The 26,890-nt window shown below is 38.2% G+C and overlaps 1 protein-coding gene across 5 annotated transcripts in view; it reads left to right on the top strand.

Moving 5' to 3' along the window:
* The window catches only part of LOC134344535 (meiosis-specific coiled-coil domain-containing protein MEIOC-like), a 98,365-nt gene extending 76,415 nt beyond the window's left edge, over window positions 1-21,950 (top strand). For all 5 annotated transcript variants that reach the window (XM_063044508.1, XM_063044507.1, XM_063044504.1 and 2 more), the window contains 4 exons: window positions 3,822-5,622; window positions 7,545-7,679; window positions 10,479-10,659; window positions 13,867-21,950. In XM_063044508.1, coding sequence (XP_062900578.1) covers window positions 3,822-5,622; window positions 7,545-7,679; window positions 10,479-10,659; window positions 13,867-14,087 — 2,338 coding nt within the window. In that variant the 3' untranslated portion in view covers window positions 14,088-21,950. The remainder of the gene's footprint in view (window positions 1-3,821; window positions 5,623-7,544; window positions 7,680-10,478; window positions 10,660-13,866) is intronic.
* The last annotated feature ends 4,940 nt before the right edge of the window (window positions 21,951-26,890 follow it).

The following is a 26,890-nucleotide window of genomic DNA, read 5'->3' as shown; positions in this document are numbered from 1 at the left end:
TGGGAAGCTTTAAACTTGTAGAAGGAAACTAAGAAGGTAATTAGGAAGGAAAAGATGAATTATGAAAGGAAGCTAGTGACTAATATCGAAGAAGATACTGAAAGCATTTTCAAGTATATAAAGGGTAAAAGAGAGTTGAGGGTAGATATAAGACCAGTAGAAAATGACGCTAGAGATATTGTAATGAGAGATGCAGAGGAACTGAATGCGTATTTTGCATCAGTCTTCACAGTGAAAGACATCTACAGTATACTGGACATTCAAGAGTGTCAGGGAAGTGAAGTATGTGCAGTGAAAATTACAACTGAGAAGGTGAGGGTGGAAGCTTAATGGTCTGAGGGTGGATAAATCTCCTGGACCTGATGGAATGCACCCTCGGGTTCTGAAGGAAGTAGCTGGAGGCACATGACAAGATAGGCCAAAGCCAGAATGGTTTCCTGTAAGGAAAATCCTGCCTGACTAACCTACTGCAATTTTTTGAGGAAATTACAAGCAGGGTAGACAAAGGAGATGCAGTAGACGTGGTGTACTTGGATTTTCACAAGGCCTTTGACAAGGTGGCACACATTAGGCTGCTTAGCAAGCTAAGAACTCATGGAATTGCAGGGAAGTTACTTGCATGGATATAGCATTAGCTGATCAGCAGAAAACAGAGAGTGGGAATAAAGGGATCCTATTCTGGCTGCCTGCCGGTTACCAGTAGAGCTCCACGGAGGTCAGTGTTGGGACTGCTGCTTTTTAGAATGTACGTCAATGATTTGGACTATGCGATTAATGGATTTGTGGCTAAATTTGCCGATGATACAAAGATAGGTGGAGGAGCGGGTAGTGTTGAGGAAACCGAGATCCTTAGATAGTTTAGAGGAATGGGCAAAGAAATGGCAAATGAAATACAATATTGGAAAGTGTATGGTCATGCACTTTGGTTGAAGAAATAAATGGGCAGACTATTATTTAGATGGGGGGGAACTCAAAATGCAGAGATGCAAAGGGACTTGGGAGTCCTTGTGCAGGATACCTTAAAGGTTAATCTCCAGGTTGAGCCAGTGGTGAAGAAGGCGAATTGAATGTTAGACCATAAGACCATAAGACAAAGGAGCAGAAGTCGGCCATTTGGCCCATTGAGTCTGCTCCGCCATTTTATCATGAGCTGATCCATTCTCCCATTTAGTCCCCCCCCCCCCACCGCCTTCTCACCATAACCTTTGATGCCCTGGCTACTCAGATACTTACCAGGGACCTCTTGATGTTGGCACTCATTTCTAGAGGTATAGAGACCAAACTTGGAGCACTGTGTGTAGTTTTGGGCTCTACTGACATTGGAGTGGGTTCAGAGAAGATTTGTGAGGATGATTCCAGGAATGAAAGTATTCACCTGGATCACTAAGGCACATTTTAACGGGATGCACCACGAGCTTCACCCAGGGGCGGTACACTTGGCGGCATAACCAAGTTCTCAGACAGCTGGCATCAATCTTGGAACAGAGGCGAATCACCACAAGTGCTCTCCCACAAACATCGGCAGGAAATGTCCACATCACACAATTTGTACCAGCAGGACAACCTCCAGAGCACCATACAACATCAAAAGATGTAAGCATTCTGCAGTTGCTTGGGATTGGAAAATGGACGTAGACTTGGAAAAAAAGCTTGTATTTCCCCCAGACATTGCAGCTACAACACTCCGGCCAGACATGGTCCTGTGGTCCACAACAGCCAAGCAGGCATATGTTGTGGAATTGACAGTACCATAGGAAGATGGTGTCGAAGAAGCTTATGAGAGGGAAAAGACCAAGTACTCTGAACTGGCAACTGTAGCTGCCCAGAATGGCTGGAAGACCAAGATTTTCCCTGTAGAAGTGGGATGCAGGGGATTTGTTGCTACATCTACGACCAGTCTATTGAAGAAGATGGGGGTGAGGGGTCACTCCCTCTAACAAGCAATCAAGTCCTTATCAAATGCAGCAGAAGAAAGCAGCAATTGGATTTGGATTAAAAGGAAAGACAACAACTGGGCTGCAAGATGAAGACAGGAAGGTATGGAACTGAGGGGGGTGTATCTAGGATGCCAGGTAGTACTGTTGAGCCCTCTGGAGACGTCATGGGCTTATCAACGAAACGTCAAAGAAGGAGGGTGCCCACCTGATGACCCCGATGACGTACCTACCCTCCCTCCTTGTCACCACTCCAAACCCACTGCTAACATCGAGAGTGCCAACTTACCATAGGGATTGAAACATCAAGTCCTAGTAGCTCTACTGAGGAACATCTGTTAACTCTTGGGGGGTATTCCCTGGAGTCAGGAGAATGATAGGGGGATCTCATAGAAACATTCTGAATGTTAAAAGGCCTGAACAGATTAGATATGGTAAAGTTACTTCCAATGGTAGGGGATTCAAGGACAAGTGGGCACGACTTCAGGATTGAAGGATGTCCATTTAGAACAGAGATATGGAGAAATTACTTTAATCAGAGGGTGGTAAATCTGTGTAATTTGTTGCCATGAGCGGCGATGGAGGCTAAGTCATTGGGTGTATTTAAGGCAGAGATAGATAGGTTCTTGATTAGCCAGGGCATCAAAGGGTATGGGGAGAAGGCAGGGGAGTGGGATAACTGGAAGAATTGGATCAGCCCATGACTGAATGGCAAAGCAGACTCAATGGGCTGAATAGCCTACTTCTGCTCCTATATCTTATGGTATACATCGCTCCTGATGAATGTCCCCAGTGGACAGTAAGGAGACTCCTATGATCCTCGCTGCTGTTCTCACAGTCCTCTGTAGGGACTTCTGGCCTGATGCTCGACTGCTCCCATACCAGATGAAGATGTAACTTGTCAGGATGCTTTCAATTATGCTCCTTTAAAACACTTTTAAGCTGGGGGGGGGGGCGAGGAGATTTGCTTGCCTCAATCTTAGGAAGTGGAGGCGCTGTTGTTTTACCGTAAGTTTGAGAAAAAGCAGTATCTCCCAGTGGCCCCCGATTTTAATTCCACTTCCCATTCCCATTCTGATATGTCAATGCATGGCCTCCTCCACTGTCATGATGATGCCACACCTAGGTTGGAGGAACAGCACCTTGCATTCAGTTTGGGTGGCCTCCAACCTGATGGCATGAACATTGATTTCTCAAACTTTCGTTAATGCCCTCACCCCATTCCTTCACCATTTCCCTTCCCCTTTTCCCTCTGTCACCTTACCTCCTTGCCCACCCATTGCCTCCATCTGGTGCTCCTTCCCCCTTTTCTTTCTTCCATGGCCTTCTGTCTCATTCACCAATCAACCTCTCAGCTCTTTACTTCAGCCTTACTCCTCCAGCTTTCACCTGTCTCCTTGTATTTTTCTCTCTCCTCTCTCCCCACCTTTTAAATTTACTCATCAGCTTTTCTCTCCAATCCTGCCGAAGGGTTTCAGCCCGAAACATCGACTATACTCTTTTCCTAGATGCTGCCTGGCTTGCTGAGTGCCTCTAGCAGTTTGTGTGTGTTGCTCGGATTTTCAGCATCTGCAGAATTTCTCTTGTTAGGGAGTGAAACATCGTGGTCACTTAAGTGCAGTGTAGACTTGTAATCTGTAATTCTCTGAATTAACGGGGAAGGGGGAGATATATACGGCTAGCAGCACAATTGTAGTGAACTCTCTCGGTATATAAAACTGTCTTCAGTTCACTAAAATGAACTCAGTCATTGGTGAACAATAGGATGGCACTGCTAAAGCATTCATATACCAGTTCTTATTAATGTAATAAATTGACATTGTAGTATCACTGATGATCATCTGAAAATTAATTTCTTTCAGTTCTAAATTATTTTATGTCTTTCAGGGGTTCATCCTCCAGAGTATTTCAATCAATTTGGTCCACTGCAAATGGAGATGGTCCTGGATCAGCTTTGAAAAACCAAATAGAAAATGGTAGAACTTCAAATAGCATGGGGATTTCTGAATATTATGAAGAAAACTCTCAGACATTGGCAGAAAAAGGAAAAGCCGATGAATTTTATCAAGGATTTCAAAGGTTTAATCTTTCAGAACCATGGATTTCCATGCTTAATAAAGATACTGACCTGTGCGACTCTCAAGCCAGTAATGTCACATCTGTAGTGAGAAATGACACTGTGCCTCAGAAAGAAGAGTTTTCCTTGCAGTCCAAGGAATTTGATTGCTGCTTACAAAATTATGAGGAAGTTGAGAGGGGAGTTTCCAATTTTAATATACGTAGCTTCCCTAATAATACAAATACATGCAAAGAACACTACAAAATTGACCAATTTAGAGAGAATAAAGTTGGAGCATTTGGGATCAAAGATTGTACCCGGAATTCAGAAAATATATACAATTCACGTGTTGGTGATACATGGGGCAAAGTGTTGCAGGAGAAACAACTAATTCAAAAACGACGTGAAGATTTCAGTGCCAGTTCTTTGAAGAAAAACTCTTCTGTTTCACGAATGGATTTCCATAGCTTGCAGTTTCCCAAAAAGAATGGCTTTATTGCTGATGTCAACAGAAAACCTGCTTTTGACTTTCCAAAACATCGAAACCATGCTCGTATGTTTCGAGACAATTTTGAGAATCATTGTGAAAAGTTGAATCAGAGTTGTTTAGATGGTCTTGCTAGGTCATCTGAATATATTAATTTGACAAAGGTTATGCCACATAGGAGTGAATATGGCCCTCATTCTTCCCAAAGTAACCTGCTATGGTCTGATAGCAACACAATGAACCCCACTGGTGAACCTAGTCCTGTGTTTAAGAAAGATGGCAACATTATTCCAACAACTTCAGAAACATCAATTATATCTGCTGTAAGTAGCAGGTCTCCAATACAGTTGCCAATATCTGGTGTTTTTCAACCTAATTATTATCATCCAGCAGCTCCAGTGGAATCCTTGAGGCAAGATGAATGTCTCAGGTTTTCTAGTGGTAATATCAGTGATTGGAATTCATCCAATGTTGTTGGTAAAATACAAGAGCCTGGTACAATACTTAATATTGATTCTTCAGCTGCCAGAGATGATCAACATCAAAAACATTCTGTTGGACTTGGAACCAGTTGGACATCACATCACAATGTTGGTAATGATGAGCCAGTTAAATATTTTAGATATTCTAATAAACATGGATACAATAACAACAGGGATGACAAGGCAGGACGCAAAAATATATATCCACATCCTTTGAACTCTGGACCTTTTGGACAAAACCACCAACAGTGTAATGGTTACCGCAGACAACATGAGCAAGATAATAGCAATATATCTGATTTCATTAATCATTCTTTCTTACCCACATTCCCATTCATGATGTCTGATTTTAAGCAAAATCAGAACTTCTCCCAGTTTGGCCCCCATGGATTTCCTTCAGGTTTTTCTTTTCCTCATACAACATTTCCATTCCCTGAGTTAATTGACTTTTTTCATTATGATGACTTTAATCATTTACATCCTTTTATAAATGATTTTTTTGGCGGAGATATGACCACACCCTACTTTGGATTTGGATTTCCACCACCATTTTCCAAATACAGACCTATGAAGAATCGTAGTGGCCCAGCAAATGAACTTCACATTCGATTGGAAGAATGTTATGAACAGTGGCGGGCTTTGGAAAAAGAGAGAAAAAAGGTAAAGGAGGAGTTAATCTCCACTTCTGCCTGTATTATTTAACTTTATTTCTTTGTACTTGATAGAATAGCCATTAAATTCTTTTCATAGCAATGTAGTCAAAACAGCTCTATGGGGTGAAATACAAGTGATTCTACAGATGGTGGAAATCCAGAGCAGGATACACACAATGCTAGAGGAACTCAACAGATAAGGCAGCAGCTGTGGATGGATATAAACAGTTGGCATTTCAGGCAGAAACCCTTCATCAGAGCTGGAAAGAGAGGGGGGCAGAAGCCAGAATAAGAAAGTGGGTGGAAGTGGAGTACAAGCTGGTCGGTGATGAGTGAAATCAAGGGAGGGGAAGGTGGATGGAGGTGGGGGAATGAAATGAGAAGCTAGGCGGTGATTGGTGGAAGAGATAAGGTTTGAAGTAAAAGGAATCCATAGGAGAGGACAGTTGATCATGTGTTATGGGGAAGGAGGAGGGGTACCAGAGGGAGGTGATGGTTAGGTGAGAAATTGCCGGAAGTTAGAGAATTGATGTTCACAACCATCAGGTTGAAGACTAGCCAGAAGGACACCTCCTCCAACCTGAGAATGGCCTCATTTTGACTATCGAGGAGGCCATGGACTAACATATGGAAATGGGAAGTAGCATTTAAATGGGTGGCCACCAGGTAATCCCACCTTTTGTGGCGGACAGTGAGAAGATGCTTGTATGAAGTGGTCCCCCAATCAATGTCAGGTGTCACCAGTGTAGAGGAGGCCACACCTGGAGCATTGGATACAGTGGATGACCCCGACAAGTTTCAGGTGAAGTGTTGTCTCACCTGGAAGGACTGTTTTGGAGTCCGAATGGTGGTGAGAGAGGAGGTGTAGGGGCAGGTTTAACACTTTTCTTGCTTGCAGGGGTAAGTGCCAGGAGGGCAATCAGTGGGGAGGGACGAGAGGACAAAAAAGTCATGTAGACTGATCCTTGCAAAAATCGGAGAGTTGGGGAAGGGAAAATGGTATTTAGTGATAGGATCTCATAGAAGATGGTGGAAATTACAGAGAATGATGTGCTCGATGCCAAGGCTCATGGGGTAGTAGGTAAGGAGAAGGGAACTCTATCTTTGTTATGGTGGTGAGGGCAGATGTTCAGGAAATGGAGGAGACATGGGTGAGGGCAGCACTAATGGTAGGGTTAGGGAAACTCCGCCCTTTGAAGGATGAGAACATCTCAGATAACTTTCCCACAATGAATGTTAGGTTGACTGATCTGTATTTCCATGGCTTGTCCTTGTAGCTTTCCTTAAACAAAGGTTCATCATTGGACACTCTTTAGTCTTCTAGAATCTCATTTTTTGCTAATGATGATACAGATCTTTCTGTCAGGGCCTCAGCCATTTCATCCCTACAATCCCACAATGTTCTAGGAATTATTCGATCAGACCCTAGGTACTTATCCACCTTTGTGTGCTTTAAGACTGGCAGCACCTTTTTTGTAATGTGTTTCAAGGCATTACTATTTTCTTCACTGAATTCCCTAGCTTCTATGACCTTCTTCATGAAAATGCAGATGTAAAGATATTCATTTAAGTCTTTGCCCCTCTCCTGTGACCCCACACATGAAATGCCACATTGATCCATGGAAGGCCCTATTTTCTCCGTAGTTTCCTTTTTGCTCTTAATATACTTACAGAATCTCTAAGATTCTCCTTTACCCTATTCCAAAGCTATCTTGTGTTTTCCCTTCGTAAATGTACCTCTACAAGGAATTCTCTTGATTCTAGCAGTTGTGGCTTCACTATAGCAGTTACTTGCAGTTTTTCATTCGTAATTTTCTAATTCAATAACATTGGCAAATTTTACTTTTGTACATTTTTTACTACAAAATTATAATAGGCATGTAGGGAAAACAGTAATGATTTAATCTTTCCTCTTTGATTTTTTAACAGACTGAAGCTGAGCTTGCGAGAAATTTTCCTGGAAAGCGAGTGTCCAGTTCAAACAATACTCCTATACCTCGCCTGCCTTCCAATCCTTCAAGAGTAGATCGTTTAATTGTTGATCAGTTACGTGAACAAGCAAGGGTAAGTTTGCTTTTAGAGTTGTTTTTGATTTTTTTTTACCCAAAATTTGTATTTTTATTCATTTTCTTCATCTTTAATTGAATACACAGTAGAATTTACATTTTTTGTCTATATTAAGCATATACAGTTATTTTAAATCAGCTAAAATAAGGGTAGAAGACACATCATTAAAAATTCCACATAATTTGATGCCTTTGGATTTGACCCAACCCTGTGCTATTATTCAGGGAAAAAAATGATAAAGAAATCTTTTTTTTTGTACCAGAAATAATTATTCTTTCAGGTTTCTCTTTCTTGTGCAGCACAATTGCATATTGTGGGCTCAAATCTATTAACTGTCACAGAAGTTTGTTAATAATAAATACTATTTTCAACAGTTTTGTAGTTTATTTCTGTTTTTAAATAACTTTCTTTGACTATGCTATTGATAAATCCTACAGGCTATTCTAAATTTTCTGATAAAATGATTGGGGGTATGAAAGGTCCTAAGTCACTTCTTCACTATTGTTTTGTCATGTTCATCTTTTCATTTTGAAAATAGCACCTCTATGATGCTGTGTTTTTTTTATAGATTGTTCTCAAAGAATATTACGTTAGTTTGTTCAATTTGTAGCAATGATATGTATCCTGCTTTTTATTTTTATTGAAAGATTAAAGTGGGTGAAACATAGAAACAACAGATGTGCTTCATTGATGAAAAGATGCATTTCAAGATATTATTTTCTTTTGACTGCTTTATCTGCAGGAAGGATGAGAAAATTTATAAACAATGTCATTTTTCAATCTGTGGTTGAAATGCTAATAAGATTTTTTTTGTTGGACCCCGCCCCCCCACTGAGATTTGTACACTGAATCCCAAATTAAATTGCATCAGATATCCTTTATTTATAGTCTCATAATTTTAAAAATGGTCATTGAATGCAATGTAAGCTGGGTGAACAAAATGGATTGGCATTGAGGAACAGCTTGGAAGAAAGGATTCTCAGTCTGAGTTGAAGTAAGATTTCAGTCCATTGACTAATTTCTGTATTTCCTCATTTATTGGTATCTTAGGGTTTATGGTTCTCTTTATTAATAGATATATGTATGGTAAGACAACTTGTAAATAAGTAAATTGGATTTGTATTAAGATTAATATTTGAATGGACACCATAAGACCAACTTGTAAAACACGTAAGACCAAACAAAACACTGGTCACACAAGAGACTGCAGATGCCAGAATCCAGAGCATAAACAAATGGAGGAACTCCGCCAGTTAAGCAGCATCTGTGAACACAAAGTTGATGCATCAGAATTGAGTATGGATGGATGGTGGTGATTATAAAGTGGTGAGAGGTGAAAGTGCTGGGCAGTGTGGGGGAAGCCTGTGTGGATGGGTGTAAGGTGATAGACAGAGAGAAACGGGAAAAGTGAATAAATGTAGAATGCACCTTGGGGACCAGTAGAAGCGGGAGAGAAACACACAAAGCATTTGTTACCTAAAATTGAAAAATTCAATGGTAACACCATTTGGGTTGGAGGCTACCCGAATGGAATATGAAGTACTTTTCTTCCAGGTTATGTTTGGCCTCTGTTCACTATGGTAGAGGGGAATCTATGTTTCCTGAAAAAGGAGAACATTTTAGAGATTCTGGGACGGAGAAACTGAAAGGGATGGCCTCAGTAGAGTTATTGCAGGCATCAGTGGATAGTTTGTCTCCTTAGCTGGAGACAGGTGCAGAACGTGAGAGAAGTGCCAGAAATAGTCCAAGTGAATTGGAAGGCAGAGTGGAAGTTTGTAGCATAGGTAAATAAATTGACAAGTTCCACATGAGTGTAGGAAACAGTGTTAATGTATTCATTGACGTAATGGAAGAAGAGCTTGGATGGGGTACCAGTGGCCCATGTAAGACCCCAGGGCTACATTTGATTTGTAGAATGTAGGAGGAGTCAAAAGAGAAATTGTTGAGGGGGAGAACAAGTTCAGACAGATGGATGAGAGTATTAGCAGTAATGAAATTACTATAAATGTAGTGATTACCACTGTTTCAGGCCTGCATTCCTGATAAAAACGAGTTTAAAAAAAAAATCTCCTAACTCTGGTTCCACTCTCCTCTATTTTCAGTAGTTGTTCAATAACCTCTATGCATATTTACCTTTTCAAAACCATTCATAAATTTGTGGAACTCTAATACATTGTTTCATTCTCTGAAAACAACTTCAACTTCCGCATCCTCTTCTGTGGGAATGGTCTGATTATTTTTTTATGCAGCTTATGCAAGATGTTGAGGCAATTTCAGAAATATGAATTGAACAGGGAACTAAGCATAACTAGCATTTTATAAAAATCATATTGTCCTGCTTTTCTACTCTTTTAATAATTTTTAAAATTTGTCTTATTTTGTTTCACAATCATCATAGATTTTTGTGAATTTATCTCGTAGGTCTTTTAACTATTCCTCTATAGAACTAAATGACACTAATAATGTGTTCCCAGCCTGTTCAAAGATTCTGGCCTTTTTCTGTAATTTTCACTCAATTTTGTCTATAGCTTCTAGCAACTTAGATTATTGTCTCACTTTTCTTACTTCCCACACATAGTAATCCTTGGATGTGGTTCTGTAAAAGTCTGGTAAAAATAGCTTTTTGATATGATGAGGTATTTTTTTCAGGTTGCTGTTTGTTTAACTGAAGGCCATAAAAAAAACTTTATGGATTACTACTTATTGTACTTCCCAGAAATACATTCTCCATCAGGACTAATATATTCATTAAGAATTGTCTGTGACTTTATATTTGATGTTTGAATTGCATGGCAGGTCTTGACTTTGCTTGGCAAAATGGAACGTCTCCAAAGTTCTCCAGTCCATGCTAATATATCTACAGCTCTCGATTGTCATTTGGAAGCTATTCATTTTACACAAGCACGTCGTAAAGATGAAATAATTAATGCAGCAAATCGTCAGAGACAAGGAGCACCTCGTTACAATGATGACAAGGGTAACTAGTTCACAATGTATTAGTTCCAGGTGTACATAAGAATGACTACAATATAAATAAAATAGAAGTGATTGTTTGTATAAGCTTTCTTTCTTGTTTAATTTCCAGTACCAAAAGAACATCACCATGGCAAAATACCTAGGAAACCCAACAGCAATGATTAGTCAGATGCAACTCATGACATTTGGGAACATCATCTAAATAATTCTGTCACTGACTTCCTTTCTCTCTGTGAGATCATGGGTTAAGGGTGAAAGCTGAGCTATTTAAGGGGAATATGAGGGGAACTTCGCACAGTAGTGTGAGTGTGTAGAATAAGTGGCTAATGGAAGTAGTGGTTTGATTTCAACATTTAAGGGAATTTTGATTAAGTACATGGATAAGAGGGGCATGGAGCTGTATGATCCAATTGCCAGTTGATGCGACAAGGCAGAAAAATAGTTCAGCATGGAATTGGGCTGAAGGGCCTGTTTTTATGCTGTAGTGGTCCATGGGTCTATTACCCTAAGCTAATCCCTTGTGGTAAATTGGTTTATTACAGTGAAAAACTTCGTTTTGCATGTGATTCATACAGATCATTTCATTACAACAGTGCATTGAGATAGTACAAGGGAAAACAATCTGCCTACACGATGTCCATATTCCTCCATCCTTAGCATGTTCATCAACCCGTTAAAGAGCCTCTATCATAGTTGTTTGTACTACACCCCCAGGTGTTGCATTCCAGGCACACACCACTCTGTGTAATAAAAAAATAACCTGCCCCACACATCTCCTTTGTAATTACACCCCCCGCCTTAAATGCATGTCCTCTGGTATTAGACATTTTTTCAACCCTGGGGAAAAAGATACTGGGTGTTTACTATATCTGTGCTTCTCATTATCTTAACTTCTATTAAGTCTTCCCTGTGCTCCATTACTCCTGAGAAATAACCCAAGTTTGCCAAACCTCTTATAGCACGTGCCTCTCTAATCCAGGCAGTAGTCTGATAAACCACTTTTGCATCCTCTCCAAAGTTTCCACATCCTTCCTATAATGGGTTGACCAGAATTGAATGCTGTATCCTAGTTGTAGCCTAACCAGAGTTTTATAAACCTATAACATAACATAACATCCTGACTATTGAACTCAAAGCCTCAACTAAGGTGAGCGTTACCTCTCTTTACCATTCTACAAACCTGTGCAGCAGATTAACCTGTGCATATAAAAGTGGTTCATAATGTACACAGTGATTTGCTAAATAAACATGGATCCACACAATTTGCTTCTGCATATTATCTATCTACTTTTATACATACAAAGGGTGCCTCTGAAGTATGGTAAATTTTGGCAAAGTTTGGTACAGATCACTCTATGCTACAGATGTAGAAACATAGAAAACAGATGCAGGAGTAGGCCATTCGGCCCTTCGAGCCTGCACCGCCATTCAGTATGATCATGGCTGATCATCCAACTCAGAACCCTGTACCCGCCTTCCCTCCATACCCCCTGATCCCTTTAGCCACAAGGGCCATATCTAACTCTCTCTTAAATATAGCCAATGAACTGGCCTCAACTGTTTCCTGTGGCAGAGAATTCCACAGATTCACCACTCTCTGTGTGAAGAAGTTTTTTTTAATCTCAGTCCTAAAAGGCTTCCCCTTTATCCTCAAACTGTGACCCCTCGTTCTGGACTTCCCCAACATCGGGAACAATCTTCCTGCATATAGCCTGTCCAATCCCTTTAGGATTTTATACGTTTCAATCAGATTCCCCCTCAACCTTCTAAATTCCAACGAGTATAAGCCCAGTTTATCCAGTCTTTCATCATATGAAAGTCCTGCCATCCCAGGAATCAATCTGGTGAACCTTCTTTGTACTCCCTCTATGGCAAGGATGTCTTTCCTCAGATTAGGGGACCAAAACTGCACACAATACTCCAGGTGTGGTCTCACCAAGGCCTTGTACAACTGCAGTAGTATCTCCCTGCTCCTGTACTCGAATCCTCTTGCTATAAATGCCAGCATACCATTCGCCTTTTTCACTGCCTGCTGTACCTGCATGCCCACTTTCAATGACTGGTGTATAATGACACCCAGGTCTCGTTGCACCTCCCCTTTTCCTAATCGGCCACCATTCAGATAATCTGTTTTCCTGTTTTTGCCACCAAAGTGGATAACTTCACATTTATCCACATTAAACTGCATCTGCCATGAATTTGCCCACTCACTTAACCTATCCAAGTCACCCTGCATCCTCTTAGCATCCTCCTCACAGCTAACACTGCCGCCCAGCTTCGTGTCATCCGCAAGCTTGGAGATGCTGCAGTTAATTCCGTCGTCTAAGTCATTAATATATATTGTAAACAACTGGGGTCCCAGCACTGAGCCTTGCGGTACCCCACTAGTCACTGCCTGCCATTCTGAAAAGGTCCTGTTTATTCCCACTCTTTGCTTCCTGTCTGCCAACCAATTCTCTATCCACATCAATACCGTACCCCCAATACCGTGTGCTTTAAATTTGCACACTAATCTCCTGTGTGGGACCTTGTCAAAAGCCTTTTGAAAATCCAAATATACCACATCCACTGGTTCTCCCCTATCCACTCTACTTGTTACATCCTCAAAAAATTCTGTGAGATTCCTCAGACATGATTTTCCTTACACAAATCCATGCTGACTTTGTCCGATGATTTCACCGCTTTCCAAATGTGCTGTCATTACATCTTTGATAACTGACTCTAGCAGTTTCCCCACCACCGATGTTAGGCTAACCGGTCTGTAATTCCCTGGTTTCTCTCTCCCTCCTTTTTTAAAAAGTGGGGTTACATTAGCCACCCTCCAATCCTCAGGAACTAGTCCAGAATCTAAAGAGTTTTGAAAAATTATCACTAATGCATCCACTATTTCTTGGGCTACTTCCTTAAGCACTCTGGGATGCAGACCATCTGGCCCTGGGGATTTATCTGCCTTTAATCCCTTCAATTTACCTAACACCACTTTCCTACTAACATGTATTTCGCTCAGTTCCTCCATCTCACTGGACCCTCTATCCCATACTATTTCCGGAAGATTATTTATGTCCTCCTTATGTGTTAATATTTGAATATATTTGACTTCTCAAGCAATTTTGCTTCATTGTTTCACCTTAATATATATTGTCCATAGATGACTTCTAATTCTGTCCCGATGTGCTAAGATATATTTATTGCTTATTTTGGTTTTCAGATGTTTTGGCCCTGGCAGCTGCCATTAAGGATCTCACCATTTCAACACGAAAGGCTCGCACTGCTCTCTGGTGTGCTCTGCAGATGACCTTACCAGAAATTTCCCTGGGAGCTTTGGTCAAGCATACTGAAATTGAAAAAGCACTAAAGGAGTTGTGTCAAGGAGGTGCTACCAGAAATGAAGATGAAGTAGTCACTGAAGAGAAAAAAAATGAAGTCTGAATCAGATCATTCTGGATGTGCAGCAATAAAGAGAGAAATATGCTACAAAGAAAAGTGACACCTTAAAATGCAGCAGCTGTTGTGAATTGTGTTATGGTATATTTCAAACAGTGGGTGGAGTCTTCAAAGTAGTATTGTTTGTATTGTGTTAATTCTAAGATTAACAATAAACCACCTATTAAATAATTTGGTTATCTGAGTGGTAAGGGAAAGCTGCAATCTGAGAAGAGATTGGAAGAGGAATATGGAAGTGATAACTTGGGTTATTGGTGTCTAACAAAATCTTAATTGTTGTTTTCAGTCATTTCAGTAAAAAAAATTGTCATCAGTTCTTTTTGCAGCATTGAACCATTTCTGCTGCTTTTGGCATTTTGGTATAAATTCTTTCTGAAATTTAGGCTCTATTGTTCATTGTCAGATGATAATCATGCAGTTCAGAAGATCGCACCAAATTTTGTGTGTAAGTGAAGAGGGATTAAATAATGCTGTTTATTTTCTTATTGATGAAATAAGAATGTGAAATTTAGTGAATAAGAAATGAAATTCAGAGTCTCTGACAATGCAAAAAATATGTAGTACTGTTAGTAATTTTATGTATCACCTATATGAGTTTGGTTTTGTCACAGCTAAGTTTTGTAAAGAAACTTTTGTCATTTACCCCATTATCTAAAATGCAGTATAATTTCTCCTATATTTAGGTTTTTGAAACAATTTATGAATGTTTTACAGTTATGTAGTATATTCTTAATTACTGCTTTAGGTTATAGAAAAGTTATTGGAAACTGCAAAAAAAAAACCTGATCAGGTTTGATAAGTGCCAATGACAGAGACATATAAAAAAAGAACTTGTGCTGGAAAAAAAAATCTTAATTTTATTTGACATGAAGTTTATTCAAATCCTAAATTTAGGTTGGGCTCTGGAACTTTGGAGCACTACTATCCATTTTCCATGGTATTGTGTCATTTGCTAAACAGGATTGAGGAAGCTTAGGTGTTTAAAAAAAAGACAATGTTTTAAATAACTGAACACTTCCAATCATTCCTGATTACCTTTAATTCCTCTTTCTATATTGTTGAATAGTTCATATTGTAATAACACACGCAACCTCCTCAGAACCAAAAACTGGACTACTTGGCAAAGGAGATCTTGCTTATTCAATTTGCTAACAGTATTTTCATTACTCAGTAATTAAGATGTTGCAGCATTATATATTTAACAGATCTATTAAATCGTTTGTTCAAGGAAACTCAGTTATGTGCTTGTATGTCTAAGAACATTTTAATTACTTCTGCCAAGTACTTAAAAGTAGTCATTGGATGGACCGAATTGCCTAATTCTGCTCCTATATCTATGGTCGTCCAGTTTATAACACAGTATATTATTCAGTTATATAGCTCTTTTCAGAGATAAAGAAACTGAAGAACCTCTACATGTGGCTTTAACACCTACACTTAAAACTATCTAAGTATTTTCTTATTAGCTTCAGGACTCAGTTCACAAATAGCTGCATTCTTTAACTTAGGTAGGAATGTTATTATGAACAGCAGTTTTCCAGAATGTACCTAATGATGGTTAACAGCCTGTGAAACCTATGTAGCATTTACCATTTATTCGTATGACGAAAAATCCAGCTAGGAGCCTCATCTTCTCAAAATAGTTTTTAACTTTGTGAACTTCCTTTGTGTGAATAGTATGATTAATAACACTTTTTAATTCTTCATAAATTGTGGATCATGAGCATGAATGTTTCATTGTGCTATCCCTGCCATCTGTTGCTGGCAGGTCTTTTAACTGTGGGGCCATAACAGTAAAGCCTGATACGGTTTCAACCATATTCATATCCAGCAGCAACCCCTAGATTGTAGCCAGCTGAGATCTGTATTTTTATTCTTCTTTGTCATATAAGTAGTACTGAGATTGGTGTTCAGCTTTTTTCCAGGTGTTATGATAACTTGTTAGAGAAACTGCTCTATTTTAATTTTTAATTAAATCAATGCTGGCTTTTCACCTAGATGAATAGGGATAACGACCCTAACTGCAATGGAGCCTAAACATTTTCTTCAGTGGTTTTGCCTTATACACTTGAAAACCAGCAAAATTTTTAAACTACAGTGATGTTGTCTAAAATTAGGTTGGACTAGTAAAGTACACTAATGCAATTTCTATTGATGTCCCAATAATAGTTCCCAACTTCTTTTCAGTACACCTTAAAGATTCTACTAAAGATTTCCCTAAAATTTACTGTTGAAAACACGTCATTTTTGCTATTATAGTGTATAAAATTAGTAATTACAAATGTAAAGCTCCATAAAAGTCAAATGATATGAAAAACATTCTTCTTACTGCTATTTTTGACAGTATATGTAATGAGAGGACATTTTTGTTTGCACTTTTAGAAAAAAGTAAGTGCATTTATGTACTAGTACTGTTTATAAATAGCAGAGGAAATCTGTCATCATTCACCAATCTTTACTTGAAAAGAAATTCTGGTGTTTTGATGCAGTATAATCTGTACACTTAGAAATAACAATTTTGTGCTTGACTTGTTTGCAAGTTTTGCTTGATAAGGCAGAGGAAAAAATATGTAATGTCAAAACAGTCCATTGCAATTTTTATCATTAAGCAAATTAGGCCTATATTTAAATAAGTCTTTTCTATTGACTGTTGGTTAAGTGACCAATGGTATATTTATTATTCTGCATTAATAATCTAAGACACAATGCACCCAATCTAGAATGATTTTTGTTATTCTACTAGATGTATAACTTGTATTTAGTTTGGTTGTTGAGGAGCTTGAAAATAGAAAACTGGGTGACAACTTTCATTCACTTTGTTTTAAAATCTCTCTGAAGTGGGAATATGAGATCTCAGAGCAAAAGCTGTGCCGTTTTGAATAACATCCACCAGAATCCTTTTTGTTGTTATTGGTGTGCATTGTTAGAATTTGGTTTTGATCGGATGAGAGATTTGTGATATTTATAATCTGTCCTGCCGTGGTGGAATTCATTCAATATGAAATGTCCCCACAGTGCAATAGTTGTAATGTAGGCACTATCACTACTTTTCAGAATCCGAGGCCTGAATGATTGTGAGTGCTACATAAATTGGGGTAACTTTATTTCACCTCTTTAATTTGTATAGAATAATAATAAGAAAGAAAAAGAAATGTTTCTCAGGATTAGTTCTTAGATTTACTAACCCTCTGTGGTGGAAAATATAAAAGTAGGACCTATATTTGATCTAGCAAGCACTTAATTAAGATAAAATTGCTTTTTGTAATATCAGTTAAATATTATAATTTTTAAAGCATTCCATATTTATTTTAATATTGATTCAATCTTAATTTAATTTCAGGTTTAGTATCTAATGTACTGTATTAATGGGAATATTCTTGCCAAACCTTCACAATAATCAGATTAACTGTTACTCAGGAAATATATATTTAATATTTAGTTTTGTTGGGTTGTATGTGCAAAGTATTTTCCACAAATCTAACTATGTACAGTACTAGGTTACCAAAGCTATTTTTGTTTAACTGATTTATTTCTAGAATTCTGGAAAACATTTTGTGATGTAGAGCTAGTGATATGCTGGTCTTCATACATGGGCTTAGACAATCAAAAGTCTTGCATCTTAAAGCTTTGTGAATTTAGAGAAGGATTAAGATATTTATACAACTATTAATATAGGTCAAAAATTATAATTTTTTTCATTCATATGACACTACACTGTTGTCAATTTAATGCTTTTAACAAAATTTACCATGTGATCTTGTTTTTTGTAAAATGGTGTTATAAAACCAGGTAGTATTTCATAGTTGTTTGTATTTGGGAAGATTACCTCAGGGAGGAATCTCTTTGGGACTATGTTATCTGTCAGAAATTATACTAGAAGGCAAAGTAGTAGCATCAAGAAACATATGAGTTTTGCATAAGCATAAAATTATATTAAAAAGGCAGCATTGATAATCTTTGGTTTTAATTCTAGCCATAAGCAACAAGTATACAAGTAAATTGTTCAAGAAGCAAGTCTTGAATTTCATCTTATGTGCAACTAGATCGTGTAATTTAATGTAACAGTTTAAAAATTTTCTGTACAAAGTACATTTTTTATAACTTTATTTCCTAAGCAATACATATACATAACATTATTGACCTTTGATTCTAAATATATTTAATTAAACCAGATGAAATCATTTCAAAGCATAAACAATTTTAAATGTATAAGCAAATCATGGTTTTTGCTAAGCTTCCTTTCACAACAAAGAGCATAGAGCGATTTAGATCTGTTTGTGAGCAGATTAGGTCTAACAAGTCAGAAAGACTCATGATTTGTTTAAGACTTCATATCAACACCGATTAATGTAAGTGAATTATAGTCAAATGTTATGGATAATAGACAATGTCTCCAAGTGCTCATCCAGTTATCTCTTAAATGTGATGAGGATTTCTTCCTCCACTATATTTTAGGGAATGAATACACCCGTAAAATTCACCAATGAAGTTTTCCTCAGCTCCCCTGTAATCTTTCAAAGCTAGATGTTGCCTTTCCATATGATTTTAAAAAAATGCTCCATGCTTTTGCTTGCTTAGGCTGTTATAAGTTTATATGTGTCAATTAAATCTCACTTGGGCTCCTTTCTTCCAAAGGTAATATCTGATAGTCTCTAGAGTGATTAACCTCTGCCCTGGGAACTTCCACTGCACTTCCTCCAGTGTTATGTACTTCTGGAAGTGTGGTGACTATGAAGTACTTTGCATATAACTTAAGAGTTTATACAGTTCCAGTATAACCCTCATTTTGCATTCAATGGTAAATGAAATTACTAAAATGCTGTCTTAAGCAATTTGTTTACTTGATTTGCTGCTTCTAGTGACTTGTCTACTTCCACTTATCCTGTGTCTTAGTACTAACCATTTGTTCCATCTATCTTTGATGTTTCTTTATCCAAATACTTTATTTCTTGCTTCTCTAATTCCACATACTTTCTGATCAGTCCTGTTGCAAAGAACTTTATTGCTCTATTCGTCAACATGGTTTTAATCAATGCCTTGCAGTGAAATCCAAGTCCTTAAGAAGTTTTAACTGAACTTCCTTTTTAATCTTAATCTCTTTATTGTTAACTATTAAATCTGATTGGTACATTGAACATCTTATTTTTGCCTCCATTCATTGATCAATTGATATAAAAACTGTTTTGTACATTCAATGTTATGTAGAACTCCACTAAGTGGAGTATTTATATTGATTTATTTTTGACAAAGGAAAATGTAACATAATAATTTCAGTTAATAATTTAGAAAATAGTGAATATTAAGTTTTCTTTCTAATTGGAACGCAATTACACTGTGCACATTTTGATTTTTAGTTAAACCTCCAAATTGTTTATACACTCAATTCTCATCTTAAGTGTGGTTGTAATAGCAATGCTCATGCAGAAAGTAATTACAATTCAAATTTCTGATGTATAAGAAAGCCATAGGTTTTATGTATATCGTCAGTCTCAGAGAATTTTTTTTTGTTTAATTAGGTTTGTTATCTCCAAATGAGAACTTTCTCCTAAATCCTTACTGAAAGCTTTTCTAATAATTGCATTAGTACTGCAAATTAAAGACTACATTCATATTTACCAATTTAATTACAAACAGGAATTTATTTTCCTTAATGCACCAGTTTTAATTGTGAATGTAACTATTTTACGATTATTTAGAGAAAAAATACATTTCTAAATTCAAAACCTAGAGCTCTCAAATTCAATTTTCATTGAACATTTCTAGGAATATATTTATCACTTACAAATAAGCAAATACATTTATCATTCTGGTTAATCTGATTCGCATATGAAACTGGACAACTATTTTCAAATTTTGAAAAGAATTTGAATTTAAAAAGAATTTCTAAATCCACAGAAATCATTGCTGCCTTCAATAATCTAGAATACAACATGCCTTTGTATAATAGGTTTACAATTCTCATTTTTGGTATAAATTTTATGGGAATAGTTTGCTACAGATTTTAATGAAGCATTAAAGCTGCACATAAATATTTCAATGTGCAACAAAGTAACTTACATAATGAAGGGAATAAAAGATGATTTGCTCAAACATTTTTGAAATTTTAGATTTTGTTTACACAAATTTATTTTTGTAGCCATATTGGATTGTGCTTTATTAATGAATGTATTGGGTATTGTAGATCATTTTTGGGTTATCTGTATTTGTTAATTTGTATTCATGGCGTGTGTAATCCTGAATAATTTTGTTGTGCATTTTAAATAAGTTAATGTGCCTTTTACTGATTATATACTGATTATGTTTAATGTCACACTGTTAATTCCTTGGATTCAGTAGCTTTATAAATACTCATTACTGATTGATAAATTTGTTAGTTTCTGCCAACTATATACAGAAAATCATAGTTATATAACATATAATGCATAGCTAACAGTGTAGCATGTTCATTTTCTTAAGTGTATTTGTAGCAGTCTGGTTAAATAAAAGGCATGAGACACTGTTGCTTAATGGTACTCTTGTAAAAAATCAATCAAAATTAATTGATTGGTATGTAATGGCATGGAATGTAACTTATGCAATAACCTACATTATTGTATTCTCATCCAATGAAGAGTTTATTGTTCATGATATCATTAACTTGGATCATTGTGAGTTTGCTAACAACTTTTAGCTAATAGCTTTTAGGTGCTGGAAAGTCAGGAGGCACTTATATATACCTTTACATTTCTTAGATAGAACTGTGAATTAAATTTTATGATGAAGAGTTAGCTCGCAACACCTTTTGACCCAAAGTTGGAAACTTACAAGCATTTGTGGTACTTGTGTATTTTCCCAGATTTTTAAAAAAAAATTACTATGTTTAATCATGTCCTTTGCCTTGATCAGCAACATTAGATTTTAATTTCCAGTAAACTTGTCTAAGCTGAATGTTAGATGTTTGCCTCAAGTAATACATGTTATACACGTATAGGGGGAACAAATAATTTTAATGTTTTGCATAAGCAGAGGGGAACAATTTTCATAAACAAAATAACTTAAGCTTTGGATAGTCTTTTTCTCTGCACTTTCCCTGGGTGATATCATCTAGCCAATTGAACAATTCATTTTTTAAAGAATATTTTTAATTTAAATTGTATGTTTAGCCAAGGGACAACTGGAAATAAGCATGTTTCTAAATCACTGGATTTCTGAAATACCTTTATGAATTTTATATAATATAAATTCCTTCAGTTTCTTAATATAGGAGCTTACACTGAATTTTAAGTTCAATGTGCAGTCATAAACTTCTCCAATGAGGGTAAAGTGTTGGAAAAATTGTTCATGATACTAATATACCTTGAGCGACAAATGTTCTCTAGAATATTGCCACTGTTTATGGCAAATAATGGGGTAAAGTATATTCGTTGATGCTTTATAATTATTATGGGAAAAGATAATATTTTTGACCTGGTTTAGAATCTTGTGGTTGGGTTACTCTCTGGTGATGATGTACAAAGTGTGTACTTATTTTACAAGAAAGGGCAAAATCTTGATCTCAAACTTTTGGAGAAGTCAGCAGTACACTTTATGTAGACCAGTAAAAAAGTTTTGTTAATGAATGTTGTTTAATTATAACTGTCCTGTCTTTGTGAATTACTTAAAAATGTTCTTTTGTTACAAATGTTTCCGAATTCAGTCTTGCTAACCAATCAAATTATTGTTAATGGCAGTCAGCCGTGGCTTTTGAGTGCTGAATTATTTTAGTTACAGTTTATATATTTAGAGCGTGTAGCAGCTTTGAACCTCTGTTTATAAACAAAAGGTTGAAAATTAGCACATTACTGGAAAGAAATAAAAAATTGAAATAGTTTGATGTTAACCTTTTTGATTGTGTTTTTATTCTTTGGCATTAAGCTTACCTGAAAATGCAACATATAAGCAAGCCGTTGTTCTTCAAGAAATGGGACAGTGATACAAGGAGCTGCTGTCTCACAATGCCAGAGGATGGGTTCAATCCTGACACTGGATGGTGCTTTTGTGAAATTTATGTGTTCTCCCTGTGACTGTGAATTTCCGCTGTTTTTTTTTTGTTTTCACCCATATCTCAGACATTTGGTTGGTAGGTTAATTGGCTACCATAAATTGACCCAAGTTCAAATAGTGAATGGTAGATGGAATCTGTGTCCGGGGTGGTGGGGTGGTGGTGATGAGGTGGGTGGTAGTTGAAAACATGGGGAGAATTTTAAAATGTAAACAGTGTAAATGGGTGGTTGATGGTTGGTGCAGACTTGTAAGCTCAAATGCCTGTTGCTCTCTTATCACTCTATAACCTTAAAATGTTACAATTTTGGAATCATGTATTTTAATTCTGCTTCTGCTTGGTACTGTGCAAGCACTGCCAGACAGCTGTTAAAATGCGCAGTCGGTGTGAACGGTGTGGGAGTTAAATAGTAAAATAAGCTTTTTTGACTAGATCCCCTAAATCAATGTGATTGAGTCTATCTTTAAAAATATTAATGTCAGGAATACTGCGCAGGTCTGGCAGCAGAAGATTCCACTCTCCTGTTGATCTTGTGTAGAGGGAGTACTGGTAGCAAATCTTATTGAATGAAGGAGTTTCCAATATGTGAGGTCCAGTTTGCTGTCGAGTTGAACTGACCCTGTGACAAATTTGGATGTTTGATGGAGTGATGTTGTGAACGTCTTTGAAAATAAAAAATAACCGTAGTTTAATACGTCGGTTTTCAAATGCGTTCCCACTGAAGGTTAGAGAGCATGTTGGTGACACTGGATTTCTTGCTGTAATCATTTAACACAAAGCGAGCAGCACGCCGTTGGATTTTTTTCGATCGTCTTCTTATTGTTGGCTTGATGGGGATCCCATATGGCCGCGCAATACTCAAGCTTTGGACGGACGAGTGTCTTGTACGCCATGTCCTTGATGGATTTACTACATGAGTGGAGGTTTCTTCTCAGGATACCCAGCATTTTATTTGCTTTGGCTGTAATCTGATTGATGTTGCATGCCCAATTAAGATTCATAATACTATTCTTTTTCCAGATGTGATTCAGGTTTAGCACCATTTGTTTGGAACCAAATCGGTAGACTTAGTATTTAGAAAGCTGAACCTGGTTGATCAGTGTTCCTCTATGAAGAATGGAAAAACACTAGTTGAACCACTAAACAAATTGTGAAGGATAGCAACTTCCGCCATCTCCAAGGGGATCCCACCACTAAACATATCTTTACTTCCCCACCCCTCTCTGCCTTCTGCAGGGATCACTACCTCTGTGATTCCCCTGTCCATTTGCCCCTCCCCATTAATCTCCCTCCCGGCACTTATCCCATCCAGTTATAGAACATAGAATAGTACAACACAGTACAGGCCCTTTGGGCCACAATGTTGTGCCGACCCTCAAACACTGCCTCCCATATAAGCCCCAACCTTAAATTCCTCCATATACCTGTCTAGTAGTCTCTTAAACTTCACTAGTGTATCTGCCTCCAATACTGACTCAGGCAGTGCATTCCACGCACCAATCACTCTCTGAGTAAAAAACCTTCCTCTAATATCCCCCTTGAACTTCTCACCCCTTACCTTAAAGCCATGTCCTCTTATATTAATGAAGGTAGGATATTGCTGTCAGGACAGGTTTTAGTGTTTCTGCTTACAAAGTAGTATCCTGGTGTCTGCTTGACCCTTTTAAAAAAAATTGGATTATTGCAAATTTACTCATAAAACTACTAGAAACACAATTATCATTCTTACCAGATGACAAATTGGGGACTTCTTAATGAGCTCAAAGTGACTGAGTTTTTGAAAGTTTTGTATCAATTAGAAAAAAAATAGTTCTGAACGATACACTGCAAAATATCTAAATATTTTGCTATAATATTCACTGCCTTCCACATAGATCACAAGTAGATAAGGTTGTAAAGAGAGATTTTGGCACATTGGCCTTCATAAATCAAAGTACAGGAGATATGTTGAAATTAATTAAGGTGTTGGTGAGGCCTAATTTCAGTATTGTGTGCTGTTCACCTACCTACAAGAAAGATATAAATAAGATTGAAAGAGTGCAGAGAAAATTTACAAAGATGTTGCCAGGACTTGACCTGAGTTACAGGGAAAGATTAAATAGGTTAAAACTTTATTCCATGGAGTACAGGAGAATGAGAGGAGATTTGATAGAGAAAGATCAAATTATGAGGGATATGGACAGATTAAATGTAAGCAGGCTTTTTCCACAGAGGTTGGGTGAGACTAAAATAGAGGTCATGGGTTAAGAGGGAAAGCTGAAATGTTTAAGGGGAAAATGAGGAGGAACTTAATTCAGAGGATGGCGAGAGTGTGGAATAAGCTACCAGCGAGAAGCGGTAAATATGGGTTCAATTGCAACATTTAAGGTATGGAGAAGTACGCGGTCTGGATGCAGGTCAATAGGACAAGGCAGGTCCATTGTTTGGCAGGGACTTGATGAGCCAAAGGCCTGTTTCTGTGCTGTACTATTCAATGACTCAATATACAAGATCCCTAAATTCAACCCACTCAATAATGGAGTTGTGGAATTCAATTTTAATAGACTATTGTAAGCTGAGATAGATTTTTGGATTGCAGGGATATCAGAGATCCCAAAGCACAGGCAGAAAAGTGAAAATCACCTATGATCTTACCGAATAGCAAAAGAAGTTTGAGAAGATGTGTAGCGTTATTTCTATTTCTTATGTTAAATTGGAAAAGCAATTATACTGGTATGGGTAAGAGTAACAAGAACCAGAGATATGTAGTAAATCTGTATGACATGGAATGCGCTGTGGTGTTAGAATAACACCTAACAATGCAGAAGTGGGAGGGGTGGCATTACTAGGGTGTTTAGTCAGGAAAGACTCTAGAACTTGTCTAGTGAAGCCTTATGGGTAGAATGGAGGAATAAGAATGTGCCACCTTTGGGATTCACAGGAGCACATCTGTAGACTGCAGACTGTTGCAAGAAGCATAAATTTAGGCAATTTTAACTTTCCACATACTGACTGGTACTCCCATAGTGTAAAAGGGCTGGATGGGAAGAGTTTGTCAAATGTGTTTATGAGTTTCCTTAATAAGTACATAGAACACCTGTTGGTGAAGTGTCATCCGTACTATCTGCCACGGGAATTCACCTCGGTCATACTGACAGCAGTCTACATTTCCCCCCCCCCGCCAGGTGGATGTGGAGTGTGCTCTGAACATACTGTATGCCAACTTCAGTGAACTTCAGACCAGGTATCCAGAGGCTTTGCTCATTACAGCTGGGGACTTTAATCAGGCCAACCTCAGAAAGGCGCTGCCAAAGTTATACCAACATGTCTCCTGCTCCACTCAAGGCACGAATATACTTGACCACTGCTACACAGCAGTCAAGGATGCCTACCGTTCCGTCCCACGACCTCACTTTGGAAAACCGGACCATCAGGCCGTACTCCTCCTCACGGCTTACAAACAGAAACTGAAGCACGAGGTCACAGTGTCAAAAGTGGTGTCGCATTGGACGGAGAAAACGGATGAGGTCCTCCGTGACTGCTTTGAATCGGTGGACTGGTTAGTATTCAAGGACTCGGCAGCTAACCTCAATGAGTATGCCTCAGCTGTCACAGACTTTATCTGGAAATGCACAGAGGACTGTGTGTCTCGCAAGACGATCAGGGTATTACCTAACCGGAAACCTTGGATGAATTATGAGGTCAAGTCCCTTTTGAAGGCTAGAGCTGTGGCTTTTAGGTCTGGGGATACCAGTTGCTACACGGAAACGAGGCGTGAACTCCGGAAAGCCATTAAGGGCACCAAGAGGCAATATCGAGCCAAGTTGGAAGCCCAGGCTAACCAAAGGGATGCCGATAGACTATGGCAAGGTCTAAATGAGATCACTGGGCACAAAGAAAAGGCTGGGAATATCAATAACTGTGGCGCTTCTCTTCCTGACGAACTTAACATATTCTACGCAAGATTCGAACAGAAGAGGAGTGTCCCGCGCCCTCCAGATGAACCGGACCTGGTAGCATCCAGATTCATTGTCACCGAGAAGGACGTTAGAAGGGCCTTCCTGAAGGTAAATCCAAGGAAGGCGACAGGCCCAGATGGCGTCTCAGGACGGGTTCTCCAGGCCTGTGCAAGCGAGCTAGCTGGAGTGTTTGCTGACATCTTCAACTGCTCCTTGCTTCAGTCTAAGATTCCCTCATGTTTTAAGAAGGCAACGATAATCCCGGTGCCGAAGAAGAGCAAGGTGGCATGCCTGAATGACTATCGACCTGTGGCTCTAACATCAATTGCTATGAAGTGCTTCGAGCGATTGGTTATGGCACACATCAACCACAGCCTACCAGTCAACCTCGACGCTTTGCAATTCGCCTACTGGAGCAACAGGTCAACGGCAGATGCCATCTATCTGGCCCTACATTCCTCCTTAGAACACCTGGAGAATAAAGATGCATATGTAAGGCTCCTTTTTATCAACTACAATCCTGCCTTTAATACCATCATTCCAAATAAACTGATTCCTAAGCTCCGGAACCTGGGCTTTAGCACTCAGATCTGCAGCTGGATCTTCAAATTCCTCACAGACAGGACCCAGGCTGTAAAAATAGAGGACAAGCTCTCCTCTACAATCACTCTGAGCACCGGTGCCCCACAAGGCTGTGTACTCACTGTACACCCATGATTGTGTGGCCAAGTTTCCATAGAACTCAATATATAAGTTTGCTGATGACACCACTATTGTAGGCCATATCTCGGGTAATGATGAGTTTGAGTATAGAGAGGAAATTAAGAACC

This window comes from Mobula hypostoma, chromosome 3 (assembly GCF_963921235.1).
Source record: "Mobula hypostoma chromosome 3, sMobHyp1.1, whole genome shotgun sequence".
NCBI classification, from domain to species: Eukaryota; Metazoa; Chordata; class Chondrichthyes; order Myliobatiformes; family Myliobatidae; genus Mobula; species Mobula hypostoma.
This window is presented reverse-complemented; position numbering and strand designations above follow the sequence as displayed.